This window comes from Tamandua tetradactyla, chromosome 10 (assembly GCF_023851605.1).
Source record: "Tamandua tetradactyla isolate mTamTet1 chromosome 10, mTamTet1.pri, whole genome shotgun sequence".
Classification (NCBI taxonomy): domain Eukaryota; kingdom Metazoa; phylum Chordata; class Mammalia; order Pilosa; family Myrmecophagidae; genus Tamandua; species Tamandua tetradactyla.
The window spans coordinates 9,235,844-9,255,020 of record NC_135336.1 but is presented as its reverse complement, the minus strand read 5'-3'; the positions used below and the strand labels follow the sequence as shown (position 1 = coordinate 9,255,020).

Genomic DNA, 19,177 nt, shown 5'->3' with positions numbered 1-19,177 from the left:
TATGCATCGGTATCTTCTACTACCTTCTCTCCACACCTAAGACCATGAGTACCTAAGGGGCAAAGGCCAGGTCTTACTCATATCTGCTTGCTCCTGATGATACCCCAAGTGACTTGTCGTATTAAAACATATAGACTTGAGAGCTTGGTAGTGTCAGCACATGTATTATTCAAGACATAGAAAAATGTAGAGGGGAGGACAAAGGTTCTCTGTATGGCCTTTGGAAAGTTGTTTCAAATAAATATTTGAGTTTCTGCTTTTTCATCTGTAATATGGCAGTATTAGCACTTAGCTTATAGGTTGTATGAGACTATATGCAAAGAACAGAACTCAGTAGTGGTGGCAGTGATTATTATTATGTTTATGATTACTATTCCATCTCTATGAAAAGGGATCTATCTTCATTATGGAAATCAACATTAAAATGGACTGAAGGAAATACTCTAAACTTATGATATAGGTTCCTCCTAGCCTGAGGTGATGTGAGGAACTGACAGAGAAGATGTGTAGGCCTGTAGATGTAAAATAATGGGGGCCATAACTTTGTTTACAATGTTTGATTTACTTTTAAAAAGCACATAGAGATTAGTAGTAAATATGAAAAAAAATTATCAATGATAATTTCTGGAGGTAGATACATGGATTTCCTTTATTTTTCAAATTATAAATTCTGTGATTAGCAGAGAAACCTAGACAGCACATCATAGAGCTTAAACTCTTCTATTTGATTCAAATCCTTCTCTTTTGTAGGGAGCCCATCAATGGCAAGCCAGTGGCCAATCAGGGAGAAGCTGGAGGAGGTGTTGGTGGAGCTTCCAGCTCCAGTTGGAAATCTAGATGACGATACAGGTCTGAGCTCGAATCCCCAAGTGTTTATGTTGCAGTTAGGAATTGAGAAACTCCATTGTCACAGTTTCCCTTCTGTAATAGGCAGGAGCTGAACCACAGCTGATTCTACATGTCAGTGCGATTGAGAAGGAAACTTTCAAGAAGAAATAAAAAGACCTAAGTAAGTGAAGATAAATTTTGAATATACTTTCTAGTATCTCTCCACCTTTATATTTCCTTCTTCTGAAAACCTGACCAGAGAAAGAAAAACATATTACCTGCTTTTCCTGTTTGCATAGTGTTTATTACAACTTAAAAATAAAATCCATCAAACCTTTATTAAATATAATACATTTTAGGACGAGTAAAATTAAAAGGCCACTCTACAGAAAAATGTTCAAGGGAATAAAAATAAAAAGACAAATCTGATTTTGATAACAGCCATAAAGGCAGAGGTTATAGGAAAAATATTAAACAACCCTTAGAGAATGAGCACAACCCACACAGAATGTACCCATTGATCCATTGGAATGGGTGTCTGTCCTGAAAGATAAGTGTTTAGGGGTCTGAGACAAGAATGATCTTTCTTGTGTCAAGGGACAGATGGGTTTTTTCAAAAGGAATTTTTAATTTTATTGTGGTAACTATATATAATATATGACATAAAATTTCCTATTTTAACATTTCAAACGTATATCTCGGTAGTATTACCTTCACAATGCTGTGCTACTATCACAACCATCCATTGCTACAACTTTTAAGATTTTTTCACGACCCCAAACAGAAACTCTGTATCGAGTATGGAAAAACTGAACATTCCTTCCATTTCTGCAGTCCCTGGTAAACTCCATTCTAGGGTGATTAATTGGCAGTAGCTGTGGATATAGGTTTTTTTTCTATTTTCTTTTTATCTTTTTTTTTTCATTGAGGATAGGAGAGGGGTTGTTCTTGTTATGCCTCACCATAATTAACATACATTTTAGATTTCATAATAACAGCAACAACAACAAAAAAAAAAACAGAAAAGATCAAGCTAAGTGGCAGAGGTCCAGCCAAGCCATGTCAAGGAAGCAGGAATACAACTAACTTCTATAGAATCATTCTAGTTGTAGATAATTAAGGGAGCTTTCTTGCCAAGGTGGTATTTAGCTAGTTCTTGAAGGACGGGCAGTGCTGAAAAAGGTAGATTGAGATGGGTGAATGTGGGGTCAAGGCATTCTGTTGGAGAGACTTGTATAACAAGTGCACAGCGGGAGAAAATTCAAGGATTTTTTTTTTTTTTAATTCTACAGTTAGTTCTAGTACCTCCTATATGGGATTCATCAGTGAAAATGCAAAGAATCCTGCCTTGTGAAGTTTGTTTTAGTAGGGAATGCTTAATGGTCAAGAATAGTCGGAGCAACTGATATTAGTTTAAAGCAGAAACAGTGACAAGCTGGAATATGCTCTAGTCTATTAGCAATGACCAGCTACTGAAATGTTTTCCCTTCAGCAAGGGGCCTGGGGGGTCTGGGTGTGTTGGATGTAATCAGGGGCTGACAGATACTGGAATACTCACTGAATACTCACTTTGTCTCCACCCAGCATAAGACCTCAGGCTCCCACTTCCTAGAACTTTTTTCCCAAGGAAAAAGACCCACTGAAAAATAGAATTGCTTGTTGGAGATAGAGGTACCACGGAAAAGAGCTCTAGGACTGAAAGACTTGGTATATCCCCTGAGTCTACCCCTGACTAGCTTTGGGGATTTGGGCATACATGTAATCTCTCAAAGTCTAAATTTCCTCAACTGTAAAATGTAGCTGCTGATGCTTGCTCTTCATAGAGCTGTTGTGGAGTCAAAAAAGATAATGTACATTAAATTTCTTAGAGAACTATGAATCAATGATATGAAGAATATCAGTCAATCCAAATCAAAAGTGTTTTATTTTTTTACCAGACCTTCTGTTTTGTCATTCTCAATAGAAATGTTTTGTGTATATGAATAATCTAGAAAATTCCCATTTCTTTGCCACTGCGTTGACATTTTCACTTCTATTTCTTCATTTCATGAGAGATTAGAAGAGGCTGCCCAGTTGGGAAGGCACAGTGATAAAGGTACATTGCCATGGAAAACACCTACAGCCATTCCACATTACTTTGCTTTTGTCCCAATTTATATCAGTATATCCTACAGATTTTCCCTGAATGTTATTCATTCCCAGGGCCCCTTCATTTTGACTATGTAAGGTAGTGTTAGCTAAGACTCTATTGTCTTCCCCAAATGTTGTGCAACTTCATGTAGAATAATCAACTTCTGGGATACTAAAGCTAGAAGAGAATTTAGAGTTCTTTTCAACTATTTGCTTTCATCTTAGAGAAGGGGAAACCAAGGCACACATATCTTGTTGGAGGATACATATCAAGTTCATCCCAGAGGGATGCTTAGAATCCAGCCTCTGGATTCCAGCCTGTAACCAGATCTTTCTTTTATTATTCCCATTTTCTCCTCATTATCCCATCTCTGCATTCCTGATGCCTCTCAAAATGCACTGGAGAAAAAGGAAGTCCAGTGTCTCTCTTCCAAAGAGTGTAACATGTAGACCAAGAAACTCACTGGGGGAAGGCTGATTTTAGCACTATGATTGACCAAAGGTTCCTTTCACAGAAACCTCTTCTTCTAAACTTTGATGCTCAGACTAGGAACTTTATTTAAGCTGTTAACTTTCCAGGATTCACCTTTGGCGGAGATACAGAAGTCATTTCATTTAAAAAAAACAAAATAAAATAGTCACTTAGAGTCCATTAACCATGTATTAGACTGGTTTTAAATGCTTTTTAGGTATTAACTCAGTCCCCACAACAAAGTTATAAGATATCACAATTACCCCATTTTACACATGAATCGAAATAGACAAAGAGAAGATCAACAACTTTTCTGTGGTCACCTCGCTGATGAGTAGTGAAGTCAGGATAGAAACAGCCAGGGCTCTGACTGCAGAACCTAAGCTCTGGTTCACCTTCTCATTTAACAAATAGTTCCTCTAGTTATTATTCAGCACAAAATACCCACCAAAATGCAAAGAGACTTGTTGCTGGCTATAGAAGGTCATTTGGTATTTGGTCATTTTGGTGGTGGTGGGGGTGGTTACTGGGTATTAAATGTAGTACAACTTGTCCGATGTTATGGTTAGTCCTACTAAAATATATCTAACATGTAAGATCTTGCGACAGCTCACTAAAGGCATTTAGGCTGAATTTTTAGCCCCTGTAGGGATTTGTATTTGCAATCCTTGGTGTAGACTCTGTGACTGGTGAGGCTTTGAAACTGCATTTGATTGATCCAAACCGAATTTCTGGTGATTGGAAAATTGGTAGTTAAAACCCAGGTCCCTAGGACTGTTTCCATTACTTAGTCCTTGTCTTCAAGGCATCTGATGCTGGGCATGTAATATCTTCCTTCTGCACCTGTGGCCTTTTTCTGCCTTTCTCAATTGTTAAAGAAAATAATGACAGATTGGTTCTTCAGTGACCAAGTTTTACAGCCCAATTACCAACCCAGTCCAGAGTGTAGGCAGGGCCTTAAGGATGAGGTGCAGGGGGGAAGGTGGGTAGGTCTTTTAAAGCCAAAGTGTGCACTATCTCACTGTGCTTTCCATATGTTAGGAAAGCAAAGTCTCCAAGGGAGGGTTTGTCGATCAGAGATGGCTGAAAGTGGTCTGTGGTGTTTATAAGGTGACTGTCTCAGATTTGTGATATGTAGTTTCCCCTGCTATGTACGTAATGTCCCCAAGCCAGGATTATGTTACCCATCCTGTTTGCAATGAGGCCTACAGTCTCAGAGGCCAGGAGAAGGTTTCACAATTGTCAAAGTCGCATGAGGTTGAAAAGCCCATCACGAGTCATCCAAATATTCTCCTTTAAGAGCCTCTTACTGTAGAAGATGTGGCACAAACTCACCAGACCCAGGCTTTCCCTGGCTTCAGGAGATTGCCCAATTGGGAAGGATACTTGCTGCTATCCTTTTAAGGGGTGCCAGGCCTAAGGCAAGAATGATGTTTTTCTTTGCCAGGGAACCACCTGTGTTTTCTAAAAGGATGAAACTGGTAGTAGCTGAAAAGTATATGTATATATATTTTTCTTTTCCTTTTATTTTTTAGGCAGAGGCATTGTTCATCTTTAATCCAGGCACTGTGATGAAAATATTTTTGCATTCAAAAGTAATAACAAGAAAGATCAAACCAAGTGGCAGAAGCAGCAGGAGGTGATTTGAACAGCACCAGAAGTATAGCATCCACATTGGGTTTCAACACCTTTGTGTGAATTCAAGAGAGTGCTGAGGCCAAGGGTGTTTGTAGCTAAACATCAGCACATACAGCAAGAGAGATCACTTGTAAGCAGCACTCACAAAGATCCACTGCCAGATTCCCCCGAGATAGAGTAACAATAACGGTAACAGTAGCTGCAGCAATGATAACCAAGAGGGTCTTGCTATGGTCTGGTAGACAGATCTCTTTAAGTAGAGGTTGAGTTGTGTACACTGAAAATGGGAAGGAAAGGTGTGGACCATCTGGTTCTCACTTGCTTTTGGCTAATTGAATTGCTGTGAGACACTGAACAATTTCTTTTCGTGTCTGGGCCTCGGTTTCCTGTTCCATAAAATGAGGAGGTTGAAGTAGTTAACCCTAAGTGACCTCTTAGTCTGCACGTCTCTGATCATGGAACTGTGTCTTTCCCAATTCTAAAGTTCCCACCAGCTTTGCATAGATCAGAGTGTGGAGGGAAGCTGAGTAATACTTGGAACAGGAAATGCAAAGGAAACCCTGATAGTGCCAAAGCTCACCTGGCACCTCTGTGCAAATCTTTGGCAAGCTCCACCTGCCCTGTCAGATTTTCACACCTCACCAAAGTTTACCATCTTTGGTCTCCTCAGCATGGATGCAACTAACCCATCTAATGTGAGGAGGAGAGCCTTGCATTGCACAAGAGTTGGAAATAATTGGAGTGGAGTTTATAAACAAATGGTCTTTTGGCTGAGACAGAGGGGAGTTGTTTTCCTCAGGGGAAGAAAGGATGTATTACAACCTTGGGAGAGAGGCAGACACTCACTGCTACTTCCATCCTCACCAAGGAAGGTCAAAGAGTTACAGAGGCTGTGATGATGAGCAAAGAACTGTGGTATTGTACCCCAGGAGAAGAAGTAATGAGGTTAAGGCAATGAAAGTTGAAGAGGAGAGACAGCCAAGTTAGGTATTCATGAATAGGATATTATGCCAGAGAAGAAGAAAGGCAGTATCTAAGAAGACTGAACTCCCTTGATTGCCAAATGCTGTTTGGACACTAGCCAGCAATGTCTTCTGCTGAGTTTTTGGTGGGAATAGGTTTACCCAGGACTTCCAACCCTGCATATGAATCCAAAGTTATTATGGATTGAGGGAGAGGTCAATAAGAATGCGATGGCAGGCAACAGTTTCCAAGGTATGGTTTGAAACGTGTTGCAAAATGCAAATATCCCTGTAGCTCTATCCACCATGGAGGAAATTAACACTCATTTAGGGACATAAGGTTTGAGTTCGAATGCAATTCAACGTGGATATCTCAGGCAGAAAAGAAAGGGAAACAGACAAGAAAATGGGAGTTTTCCAAAGATAAGTAAGTGCCATATCCTTTTGCTTAGAATTTGTGCTGCTTATGAGTAAATCACTTATGTTGACAACACCTTAGGGTTCCTGAGAAAGCAAAGGAAAGGAAAAAGGAAGCTGACAGGTTCTATCCCAAAAATAGTTAAAAAAATAAATAAATAAACTTCCCAATAGCCTATTTTGAACACACCTAGGGGTTCTGACTGGGTGAGATTCAGCACAATAAAGATACAATTTTCTAGAATATTCTTTCATGACTACTCTCAGAAATTGTATGAAGTTGGTACTATAATTCCAAAACTGTTGAGAATAAACTTTGTGAATCCAAAATGCATTTGGCAGGAGGAACTGTGGAATGACACAGCAGAATTTTCTCTATTCATTTCACAGCCCAGAATCTGACAATGGGTTGATCTTTCTCTTCTTTCTCCTTTCACTCCCAATGCTGTACCCTAGGTATTGTGAGTGCTTTCCAGTGTTTTCTCGAACTTTTACTCATTAACAGACAGGGCAGAGGAGTATTAGGATGGCATTGGTAAGTTGGAGGAATATTTTTGTAAATGATGCAAACTTTAAGAGATGGAAGGACAGAACGATCAACAGTAGCATGGCTTCTAGAAGATTATACCCAGAGTTTAGGAATAGTAAGCAGTTATTCAAAATACCATAATTTCTTTTACAGATAAAATTGCTGCGTTCCCAAGAATATGGATCAAGTGTCAGATGAGTCAGAGTGCTCATTAATTCTTTTACTTTTTTATCTGCTGCTCCCTATGCCATTTCTCCCTGCTAGAAATTTCTTCACAATCCTTCTAGACCCTCTGTACCTAGCTTTTACTCAAAGTACATAATTCTATTCCTTCAAAGTCCTAGACACAGGATTCTGATCAGAAATGCAAAAGGGAAATCTACCTGCCAGTGCTTGCTACACACTTGGCACATAGACAGATTCAGGATTAGTGTGGGGAGTTACAAATCTTCCAAATTTCAAGGACACACCCTACTTTGACTCTAGAAATGCCACTTTTAAAGTGATAAACTTCTCTTCTCTGAAAAAAATGTTTAGTGTTCTATGAAAGTTGGTCTACAGAAAGGAAGCGTTTCACATACTCGTAGTTCTCAATTCACTGGAGATCACATCTTTGAATGTAATTTGTTTTAAAACTGTAACCTCATGTCTATGGTGGCAAGGTTATTATTGTATGCCATTCTTCAGCTCTCCCCTGCGAAAGATATTACTGAAATGCTGGCAGGTTTAGTTTCAATCCCCCTTTTCAAACATGCTGAAACATCTGTCCCTCAGCTATCTCAATCCAGTGTACATTCTATTCTGCCCTTTCATTTTCTCATGAAAATTTATACATCTCTACATAAATTTTTTTGGAATCAATCTGAAGTACCAGGAAAAAATATATAGTATTAATCAAGTTCAGAAAATGATAATGGACACCAAGGCTCTATGGATACAAGGAGGATGCTGGAAAATCTAAACACAAGGTTGGATGTGTCCTATGTTCTAGTTTACCTAGGAATAGGAAGCGTAGGTTATGAATGAAAAACGGTGGTTGAGGGGGAAATGAACACTGCTTCCTGCCAGACTCGGGATACGAGGTCTCAAGATTATGGACCTTCCTTGGCTTAGGAAGGCTCCAATATGTACCCGCCATTGACGTTCAGGTCCTTTATTCCGTATTTTAATTTTGCTATGAAAAGTGCCTTGTATACAAACTGGGATCTCTGCATTACTTTCTTAATCCAGATACTGAACCCAAAAGAAGAACCTGTACAAATTTAAGGTAACCCAAGGATGTTTAATCTATACTAGGACTTTGATGTTTTGCCATTATTAATATTAGATAAGTTATTCTAATAACTCTCCATATACAGGAGAAAAAGTCATCACCATTTACCATCTAGGTTTAATGAACTTTTAATTTTTTATATTTTAATAATTTTATGAATGGTTTTCAAAGGTAGTGAAAAACAATTTTATCAGAAATTTTAATAAGAATTTAAGCATAGTAAACCTAAAATTTCATTATTTATTTTCTTTAATTCAGAAGTACACATACACACAATGGGAAATATCCTCTGAATGCAGTTAACTGGTCATCAACTATCTTTCAATCTGAGACATATTTATCGCTAAGCACTGATTTCAAGAACATCTTTGGTAGATTCTAGCTTATCATTACTTCTAGTTGATCTTGCACTTGCATCATCAAAATGCCACATTTGACTATGTTTTTGGAAATTTTGATGGCTCATAATTTTTCAAAGGGAGGATGGCCATTTCCTTTGCTTAAGATTTGCTCAAAAACTGCAAGAGTTTTTAAATTCCTTAATCATCTGTTTCCTTCCAAATCCTTTTGAGACATACCTGTTTTCAGTGCTTGTCCACTTGTGAACTACATTAAATGCATTTTGGTGCACAAGCATCATAAGAGATGAAAGAATACTGTCACATGTAATTTTTGAAAAACAGGATGGTCAGGTTCTTGCTGGAAAATATGGTGAAATTCTTCTTGTTGAATGAGTTATTAGGTAAGAGTAGCGCATACCTTTTTATCCGGAGAATTACATTTTTCAGTCACTGAGCCTTGTATTTGAGAAAATATATGAAGATTTACCTTACATGTTCAATTTCACCATCATCATGAAGGTCTAGTGTGCCACTGTCTCTTTATATTCATCTTCTGGTTTAACAATTGTGAAATATCTTCCTTGTTGTTTTTAATCGCTTTGTCATTATGGGCAGAAAATGAAAATTTCTGATTTCTCAAGGAAAGCTAAATATTGACTACAAAGATGGTGCCTCTTATGTATTATATCTTCCTGAAAGGTGATGCGATAGTTCTGGGCAGCATGTAAGAATACTGTGAGCACTTTACAACAGTGCATATATTTCATCAAACTTCTAGGCTTCTTATTGTCTTTCTACGCCTGAGCTGTCCAATAGAAATATAGCAAAAGGTATTTATATAACTTTAAAATGTTCTAGTAGGTACATGAAAATAAAAAGAAACAGGTACAATTAACTTATTTTTAATTTAATTTTTATTTATTAAACATACCAACAAACACAAATATTCTTACCATATGATCATTCCATTTTACATATATAACCAGTAATTCACAATATCACCATATAGTTGTATATTCATTATCATGATCATTTCTTAGAACATTTGCATCAATTCAGAAAAATAAAAAAACAGAAAAAAAATTCATGCATACCATACCCTTATCCCTTCCTTTCATTGATCACTAGCATTTCAATCTACTAAATTTATTTTAACATTTGTTCCCCCTATTATTTATTGATTTTTAATCCATATGTTTTAGTCGTCTGTCAATAAGGTAGATAAAAGGAGCATCAGACACAAGGTCTTCACAATCACAGTCACATTGCGAAAGCTCTGTCATTATAGAATCATCTTTAAGAAACATGGCTGCTGGAACACAGCTGTACATTTTCAGGTAGTTTCCTCCAGTCTCTCCATGACACCTTAACTAAACAGGTGATATCTATATAACGTGTAAGAACAACCTCCAGAATAACCTCTCGACTCTGTTTGGAATCTATCAGCCACTGACACTCCATTTTGTCTCATTTCTCTCTTCCCCCTTTTGGTCGAGAAGGTTTTCTCAATCCCTTGGTAAAATTAACTTTTAATAATACCTTTTATTTAATCCCAAATATTTACATTTCAATATGAGATCAATGTAAAAATTAATCAGGGAACTATTTTGCATTCTTGATTTTTATACTTTATGAGTTTTTGTAATGTGATGTGTATTTTGCATTTACAAGCACATCTCAATTTCAACTAGCCACATTTCAAGTACTCAGTAGACTTAGAGAGCTAGGGACGGCCATATTGGATAGCATACTTCTGGAAAATTCCACTATTATTCCCTTAAATAATTTTGTCTTTTTTTTTTTTTTTTTTTTTGCTAATTGGAGTTAATTGATGAGTAGTGATGAAATAATTCCTAGGATGGAAAAATAGGTAAAAATTTCAAGATAGGGAAAAAATAATATCACTAACTTTCTATTATGTATTATAGATTTATAAAAGAATTCCACAGACACTATAATGGCAGGGGAATGAGTTTTATTCTATTTTTTAAAAGTATGTCTTCTCTTTGTGCTTCAAAGACCTCTAAGAACAAAAAGTCATGAAATACCTATTTGAGCAGGTAACTGCTCAAAAAAGAAATGAACAACTAAAATTGGGCTCAAAGTTCTGGGATGGTGTATCAAGGATCTATCATCTTCATAGTTCTTTTCCTTTCCTTTCGTTTTGTACCTTGACTTATTTCATCAGCCTCTTCATTTGTGGGGATTTGTCACCTAGCTTTTGAGGAACAAGAATTGTAATCTCTATTGCTCTTAATTTAAGCAGCACCTTCCTTTCCTATAAGAATGTCTGAGTACTATCCATAAGCAGGAAATGAAGTTGACAACTTTAAATGTTATATGATATATATAATCTGTAAAGTCTTTATAAATCTAAGGTGTGATTTTTTTTTATGTCATGCCAGTTAATAAAAGAACATACTTTCAATTTCTTTAAGAAAACCATTAAACCATTTTTCATAAAGATAGCAGATAGAGATATTCTGTTGGCTAAGTCAACATGCATAATTGCAAAAGTGAAATGTAACAAACAGTTTAAGGGAGCATGGCCCAGTGGGAGCCGCCATTTGCAATGTTGTTCCTACATAAAACCAGGTACTCTGCATCCCACTCCAACAGGGCTGAGATAATCATCACTGAGCATCAGGGGATGCTCACTTACTACATTAGCTACTGGTATATCTACAGTCTAGACCGTGCCCCAAAGGAAATGCATTCTGACCTCAAGCAAATAAATTGTTAAACTTGTGTCTCATGTACCAAATGGAGATACCTTACTGGTCTTTTCTATTTCCTGGGTTGGCTAAAATAAGAAAAAATGAATGTTTGTTCTGAGATGTGAAACATCAATATCTGAACTTTAATGTTTCTGTCAGTGTCTCTTCCTCAATTAATAATATAAATAAGGTCAAAGGACTCACACAACGCCAACACCATTTCTGAATGCATTTTATTTCTTTATTTATTTTATTGCATGTCCTGGCAAACATAAATGGCTTGTTAGATTTGCCTCTGGCTCACCAAAAGACCATTAGCACAACATACCAAAAGACAAGCAACCAAAGCGTTAAAAAAAAATGCATAACATCTATAAGAAAGAACTTTTCAAAAACATTAATAAAGCATATAAAACGTTTAACATTTGCTTAATTTGTTTTGTACAATTATAAAAATAAAAAAATAACCCTTTAACATTCAACATCCCACATCCTGTATTTCAGAGGAACATCAAGGAAACGAAAAACAAATGTATTTAATGAAGAAAGTTCTGTGCTCCATTTCTGTTTGTAACTACCTCCAAAATAAAATCTTTTCCTTCTTCAGCCAATTGCACTGAGCTGAGGGCACAAGAACTCCGTTAAAGCCCGTGTCCACTTCTCTGTCATTAATATCTCTTCACCCTCAATTCTAGATACTCATACACTCAAAGAGCTTAAGTTGTCACCAGGATGCGAGGCCAGCAATTGTGCCTAGTGGGTAATGCAAAACCCATGAGGTACATAGAGTACAGGAATTTCTGAGTTCCCAGTGCTCCTAGTGTCACACTTGAATAGTGCTGAATTAGCTCAGAAGTCCTACAGGATTTATGCAAACATTCAGAACAATAGCAGAAGCCATTTGTCCTCCTAGTATTGCTAAGGCAGAGCTTTCATTCTTCCCCTTGAAAGGGTTTTCAAAGCCGTATGATTGTTCCACAGAAGATTAGTGCTTATTATCAGTTAAGCACAATAAAACTTTGAAATCAAGGACTCGCTCTCTTAAACATACAAAATTAAAAAATAATAATAATAAAAAACAACTTTCCCTCCCCACCCCATCTAACAATTATGGTATCTTATTTGACATGGTAGTCTTACTAAATGGTTTTTCCATGGAGATATAAAAGCAATAAAAAATGGTTTCAACTGTGGTTCTGGAAAACCCACTATCCCAAGAAGAAAAAAAAATAACAAAAATACAAAAAGTATGCAATTTCACATGCAAATTATATATACACTTTCCAGAGGAATCTCATAATTACATTTTAGAGCCACATTAGCCTTTTTTGCACTTTAAAGTAAAAAGGCAGCTTATGTGCAATGACAGCCCTTTACCAGAATGCAGGAAGGGTTCTACAACTCATTGGAATATATACAAAATAGTCTTTATAGTTTGAAATTAAAATAAAATATCTGCTACAAAGTATGTTTCTGAAAGGACTAGTGGAATATCATCATTTACAAATTTTCCCAAAGTTTGAAGACATGTCTTTGTTTATGTGGTTCAAAAAATAGCTCCCATTAAAGTCTTATCCCTTGATTTCTGTGTGTACATTTTTTATGTCTGTGCACAGCTCAGAAGGGAGACAGATGGGAAATTAGTTTCTCACAGTTACTTTCCAACAAAGTGAAACTATAGATATTAAAGAAAAATGGTATAATGATGCAACTGATGCCATAGGAAAACTAATCTCATATTTATATTTCCCAAAGCACCCCCACCCTCTATTTTCAAACCTGAAAGAGATAAAATAAGGCAAACAAACCTCTATATGCAATGGTTTGTGCAATAGGAGCGTCCTTAAAAGAAACATGTTCCAAATAATATTATCAGTGTTTCGAAAGACTTTTTAAGCATTCCAATTCATGGCTTGCTAAGATATCTTACTGCTTAGTAGAGACTCCAGATTTCAGAATGATTCCTATGTATCCTGAGTATTTTTAATAGACAATATAATTTCACTATAGGAACTAGGTAAATGAATGTATCCCAGTCAACCTTAACTTTAACAAAAGTAGCAAATGTGTAATTGAGTTAGTCAACCTAGTAATGAATTTTCATTTTAAGGCTTCTATAATGGCAATAAATGTTTACCCCATAAACATCAAGGGAAAAGGTGTTTGATTAAATTTGAGGGTATTACTGATATGATCAGATATAAAGGCCAGGTGTCTTTGAACAGGTTGTCATAGACTTTTTATGAATTTTGACAATGACCTACGTAGTCTGTTCCCAACCAAAAACAAAGTAGGATGTGCCCTTGCCTCTAGTGGGGGTGAGTGTGTATATATGGACTTTTTCTTATAACAGGACGAAATAAGCCTGGAGAGACCCACCATCATTAGTGGAGATATCAGTAAGCTAAAATGCATCAACATAGAGAATTTTGTACACAATAGCAATGGTAAATTAACTGGATTGATTCAAAGATTTGATGTGGCCTGTGTTCAGCATTAAAAGAACTGAAAAGACCTATGCATCATTTTCATGTCACTCACATGTAACATCAAGCTTTATATACCTATCACCGCACATAGTACCCTTTGTGAGAAGGGTGATAAATCATCCAAAAACAAAATGGGGGGGGGGTAAATTTAAAAATATAAGTAGATAAGTGCAATGTGATTTCCTTTCCTTTAAATTACAATTTAAACAATATTCAATGCCCCCACCCCAAAATATATACTGCATATTTATATATGTATATCTATAGTCTTAGACTATAAGGGTGAAAATGCTTTATAAAAGTCAATGAGAGATCTCTGCAGCTTAAGGAGATACTCACTGTTTTCTTTCCTTTTTATTTTTTATTTTTTTTTGCCCACTTCACCTAACATGGCAATTTTAGTCCTACAAGTAATAGATTTCAAGGCTTAAAGCCAGAAGGCAGAATCGGGTGATAGGTTAGATGTTACAGTTAGCGTTAGGTAAGAGGTAGCCTCTTACTTCTCCTTCCCTTAAGAGATCACACTGAGAAGAGGAAGGAGAGGAGTTTGGGAGAAGGTTTCGAAAATCAAAAGGAAGTGCCTTGGGGGGGTATGCAAATGAGAAGCGGATGGGGTGGCTCACAATCAGGCTCACTCCCCCTCCTCTTTGATGCGCTGTTGCTTGTTCCTGCGAGCATCCATGTCAAAGTTGAAGTCGTTCCACTCATCGCGGGGCGGGAAGGAGATGGTCTGGCGGAGAGTGAAGCGCACGGCATCAATAACGCGCTCGCCCCGGGTCTCGCTGGAGCCCACGCTGACTGTCGAGGCACCGCTTGGGGTCCGCAGGAGGTGGGGAGGGGAGGAGAAGTCGTGGAGCTGCCGGTGGTCCAGGATGCCCTTCCAGATGGCATGTCGGAACTGCTCAGGGATCTTTAGACTTGCCAAATCCTGTGCAGTAGGGAAGGGAGTTGGGGAGAATCAGGACAAAGAGACACACTGACATTTAGGCCACATCATTTTGTCATCCCCCAGTGCTCTGGTTTAAGCGACTGAATGCACTGATTGCGCAATTGGAAAATAGAATTCTCTCTCTGATAGCCTTCAGCACTATACACAAATAAGCACCAAGGGACATCCTTGAGGTGTGTTCTCTGCTTGTGGATAATGCTTCAATTATTCTCTACCGACATTGGTTTTTCCATTAGCCAAGTGGGGATAGTGGTCAGATAAGAGGGTAAAAATCCCATCACAGAAAGGTAAGATAAAGGTACCCTCAAAATCTTACATATACCTGGCTCTAGTCACTAGAAGAAGATATTAATGGGACATCACCACCACAAGGTGAGAGAATAAGAAAAGATTACTAACAGGTATTGAGCACTTACTACATGCCAGGTACTGAATTAATTATTTCATATCCCTGATCTCATTTAATATTCAGATTAAATGAATATAAATAGTGGTAGATGTTATTACACCTGCTTTACACTCAGGAAAACAGAGAAGTTGAGAAATCTAAAGTCATACAACTAGGTGAATGAATTGGGGACCCAGGATGCGACTGACCTCATGCTCTTTCTAAAACTGCTCTATTGGCCAAAAGGTCTAGGATAATTGAATACATCAGGGTACCAAAATGCAGAACAATCGTATCCATTTTCCACTGACAGGGGTGGAAGGCATTACAAATAGAGTCAATCTTAACAACTGTGTTGGCATCACTTCATATGTATCCGTATTAGCTCTTCGTTGGCTTGTTTCAGTTTCAGCTCACATTTTTTATGGAGACAATCTGGCGTGTGAGAAAGCATACTGCCACATTGTGCTTGGAGTCAGAAGACCTTGACTGAGGTTCATATTCTATCACTAGCTGCCTACAGACCATCAACAATTCACACAGTCTCTCTTGGCCTCAGTTTCTTCATGGGTAAAATCAAAATAGAATTCCTTTTTTAGGTCAACACATTGTGGGTTCATATGTAAATGAGGGTATGAAAGTATTCTGTAAATCATGAAACACTATGTAAATCTTAGCCACTTTTATTGTTATTGTTATATTATTATTGATCTATCTTTGCTTTTATAGGAGATACTTAAGAAAACCCTCTTGCTTTTCCTTTTCTAGGAAGCAATGCCCTATAACAGGCCAGGGCAAAGAGACAAGCTGAGAAAGAAATATCTATTTCCAGTAATGAGCAGGAAGAAGCTGAGGTGGGAATGAGAAAATTGGACCGCTTCCCAGAATTTCCCAATTCAGAAATTTGCGTATGTTCTCATTTTTTTTCCATGATGTGAAATCTCAAGTCATCAGAAGCACTCCAATTTCCTATTCTAGCACCAGAATACATTCTAAAGATAATCCACAAATAGACATGATAAAGTAGAGTGCTTTACATTTCTGAATCTCTAAGAAGCCCAATACTCTTTGCAAATTAGGCTCCCTTAATCCTCATGATTCTCTGAATAGATTTTAACTGTTGACTGACAAATAGAAAGGTGTAGACCAGAGACCGGCACAAAATCTAACAAATACCAGTAAAGATGGGCTTGTGAAGAACATCTACAGATCCTAACAGCCAAGAGGACAATCTGACATATGCCTCAGTGAGGGCAAGCAAGCAAGTGGAACATATAACTTTAGTAATATAGGGAAGGGACAGATTCCCTGCTCCAACATGCAGGACTCGACTACAGGAGGTGTCCATGCCATTAACCACAGGGCAACTCTTTTCAGTAGATTGTAGTGATTGCAAAGTTATCAGAATCCTCTTGGAACTTAGTTCTAAAGCTTTCTCTATCGCTTTCACTTATAATTTATTCCATCAGGGAGCATGAACCAGCTGATTTATGGGGTAAAGAGGGGTCGACATAGGGGCAGCACAGCATATTCTTGTCAACACAGGGTTGGGGCATTCTCATGCTGTGGGGGCATCTCTAGTATCGGTGCTCAAGGAGGGATAAAAAGAAAGCCCAACTGCAGAAGCAGCAGCAGAGACAGAGACAGAGATAGTTCTTCCACAGTCCAAAGCTCCCTCTGGAAGTTGGAAAATTAGGATAGCAATTCCAAAGAGAGCAACATGAAGAGCAGATCAGGAGAAAACGCTGAATTGCTGTAAACCAGAGCAAGACAAATTTCCACAGGAGCAGCAGTTCAAGAAGGGAAATATGAAACAAGAAGAAGTCCCCTCCCATCCAGCTTGGTTGAAAAGACAAATCAAAGATTATTAAAGCCCCAGTTAGATTACCTGAGACCCAGAGAGATAAAAATGATAACTCCAACTTCTCATAACTACTAAAAAGGATGGTTGGGATTTAACCCATGGCCAGTGATCTTTCTCAATGATCAAGGATGGCTGGGCCTTATTCTGATCAATTGAAAATGAATGAACATATGGTTCTAACTGACAGGAAAACTGAATGGCCCTTAAGGTCCTACTTTAAGGAGAGGCAGAAAAGGAGCAACAGACTAGAAGTCTATACCCTGGCATTATATTCCTTATTCTGTCATCAGCTCATCATGGCAAATGACTATATGGTCATCTCTCCTTGCTGTAAGTGAGAATAATACCACCTGCTTCATGCTCTCCTCCTCAGAATCTTACACAGATGAATGAGGATATACAAAAAAGCTCTCTGAGTTCTTTATAAATTATAAATTTCCTTCATAAATTCCTTTTTTTAATTCCCTTCAAGGTGGGGTTTATACCTCCTCCTTCCCACTCTGTACATAGTAAGTGGGTAAAGAATGATTGCTAACTGAGTGAGCACCCCGAGGAAGACTGATTGCTGAGCATCCAATATTTTTAGGCTGATATCTGAGAATCTTTCTAAAATGATTATGGGTTCCATCAAAATTAAGTACTAGGGGAACCAGAAAACAAATTTCTAAAAAAAAACTATGGGAGATTGAACCACAGGTGGATGTCACCAGAGGGAGGAAATGAAGAAATAAAACTCAAGAGAAAAGTCTAACAGTTACTTACATCCATGGAGTAATGCTCAATCTGATAGATGGTGGTCAGCCCCTGGGTCGTGAAATAGTCCAGACATGATGAACAGCCCAACCTCGCTAAGAAACTGCAGAGGGAGGAGGGAGGAGGAAGGAGGAAACAGAAAAAGAAAGTTCACCCCAACTGCATTGGCGAGATAAAGGAAAAACCAACATTTTGCCCTTGGATGCCCTACAGAAGAGATGGGGGGGCAGATAAAATACATGTGGACCTTGGATTTCAGGTTTGGGGATGTTTGGTGACTGGAACTTTGGGTCTTTAGACGTTACAATCAAATCTGAGGATTCCTATACAGCAGTGACTTTTCAAATGGTGATCCGTGAAATTTCACAGGTTCTGAGTAAATTCCTTAGAAACTGTGGTAAGGGTTGAGGGCAAGGAGTCAACTGGGTCAGGTTCTTAGCCCTGTCACCACCTGGCTCTTCGTTTTGAAAAGAACATCTTTGCTTTCAATTGTTTCCTATTTTGGGTTTCTGCATATGGCTCGCTTAGGTATCAAAACATAACTGTAGGCTATTGTTCTATGAAATGCTCAATGCATTTTGATTTCCATTCTTCTTAGAGTACAAATCCCCTCCTCTCTGGTGCTGGTCTCACCAGATGATGCCACCACCGTCAGAGACAGAACCTGGTGGGATAGCTCATGAACTCTGCCCATCTCAGCAACTGACATCTGCTAGTACGGTTGTATCAACTGCATGGGGGTTAACACAAATCATTCCAGCAGTTAGATGTCGGGCCCAATCCACACATGAAGCAGAGGAGGAAGATGTGCACTAGGCATGGGATTTGGGAACCTCCTTTTGCCTTCGTGGGAAACAGGCCATCCAGCCTTCATTCATTTCTTTCTGCTGGCCATCTGAACTTTCCTTCCCTAGAATGTAACCATTCCCCCTAAGGCAAAGGAGAAGAGGCTATCAGGTTCTTGAAAATCCCCATCAGTTTTGCCAACATTTTTTAAATGGACACCCAATTCCAAAATAATGGTTCCATGATGAGAGCTAGGAGGCCTAGAGAGCAGGAAAGGGAGCAAGATAGCAAGTTTACTGCCATTTTTGGAAACCCAGCCCTGAGCACCAATTTGAGGGCCACAACTGACAAGTGCAAAAATGTGAGGGAGGGGCAGGGAGTAAGTGAAGATGGGAGGAACAGGCACGAAAAACAATATGCCTATAAACACACATTTCCACTTTTTCCGATGCTGATTATAGTATAGTCATTGGCCTTGACTGAGCAATGCTGACCACTTTCTAGATCAGAGAGAACAGTGGTCTGTGCTTTAACCACGGGGCTGCTTTCTTCTTTCAAACTCTTATTTACTTTGGCAATGTCCACCCTCCACCACCCAGAGGTACTGAGGACAGAACTTCAGGGGCACATTCTGTGGACTC

At 38.2% G+C, this 19,177-nt stretch overlaps 1 protein-coding gene across 5 annotated transcripts in view; it reads right to left on the bottom strand.

Moving 5' to 3' along the window:
• Nucleotides 1–11,523: 11,523 nt before the first annotated feature.
• TP63 (tumor protein p63) overlaps nt 11,524–19,177 on the bottom strand; it is a 143,699-nt gene continuing 136,045 nt past the window's right edge. For all 5 annotated transcript variants that reach the window (XM_077117872.1, XM_077117868.1, XM_077117869.1 and 2 more), the window contains 2 exons: nt 17,760–17,853; nt 11,524–14,724 (listed from right to left, as the gene is read on the bottom strand). In XM_077117872.1, the coding sequence (XP_076973987.1) occupies nt 14,428–14,724; nt 17,760–17,853 (391 nt within the window). In that variant the 3' untranslated portion in view covers nt 11,524–14,427. The remainder of the gene's footprint in view (nt 14,725–17,759; nt 17,854–19,177) is intronic.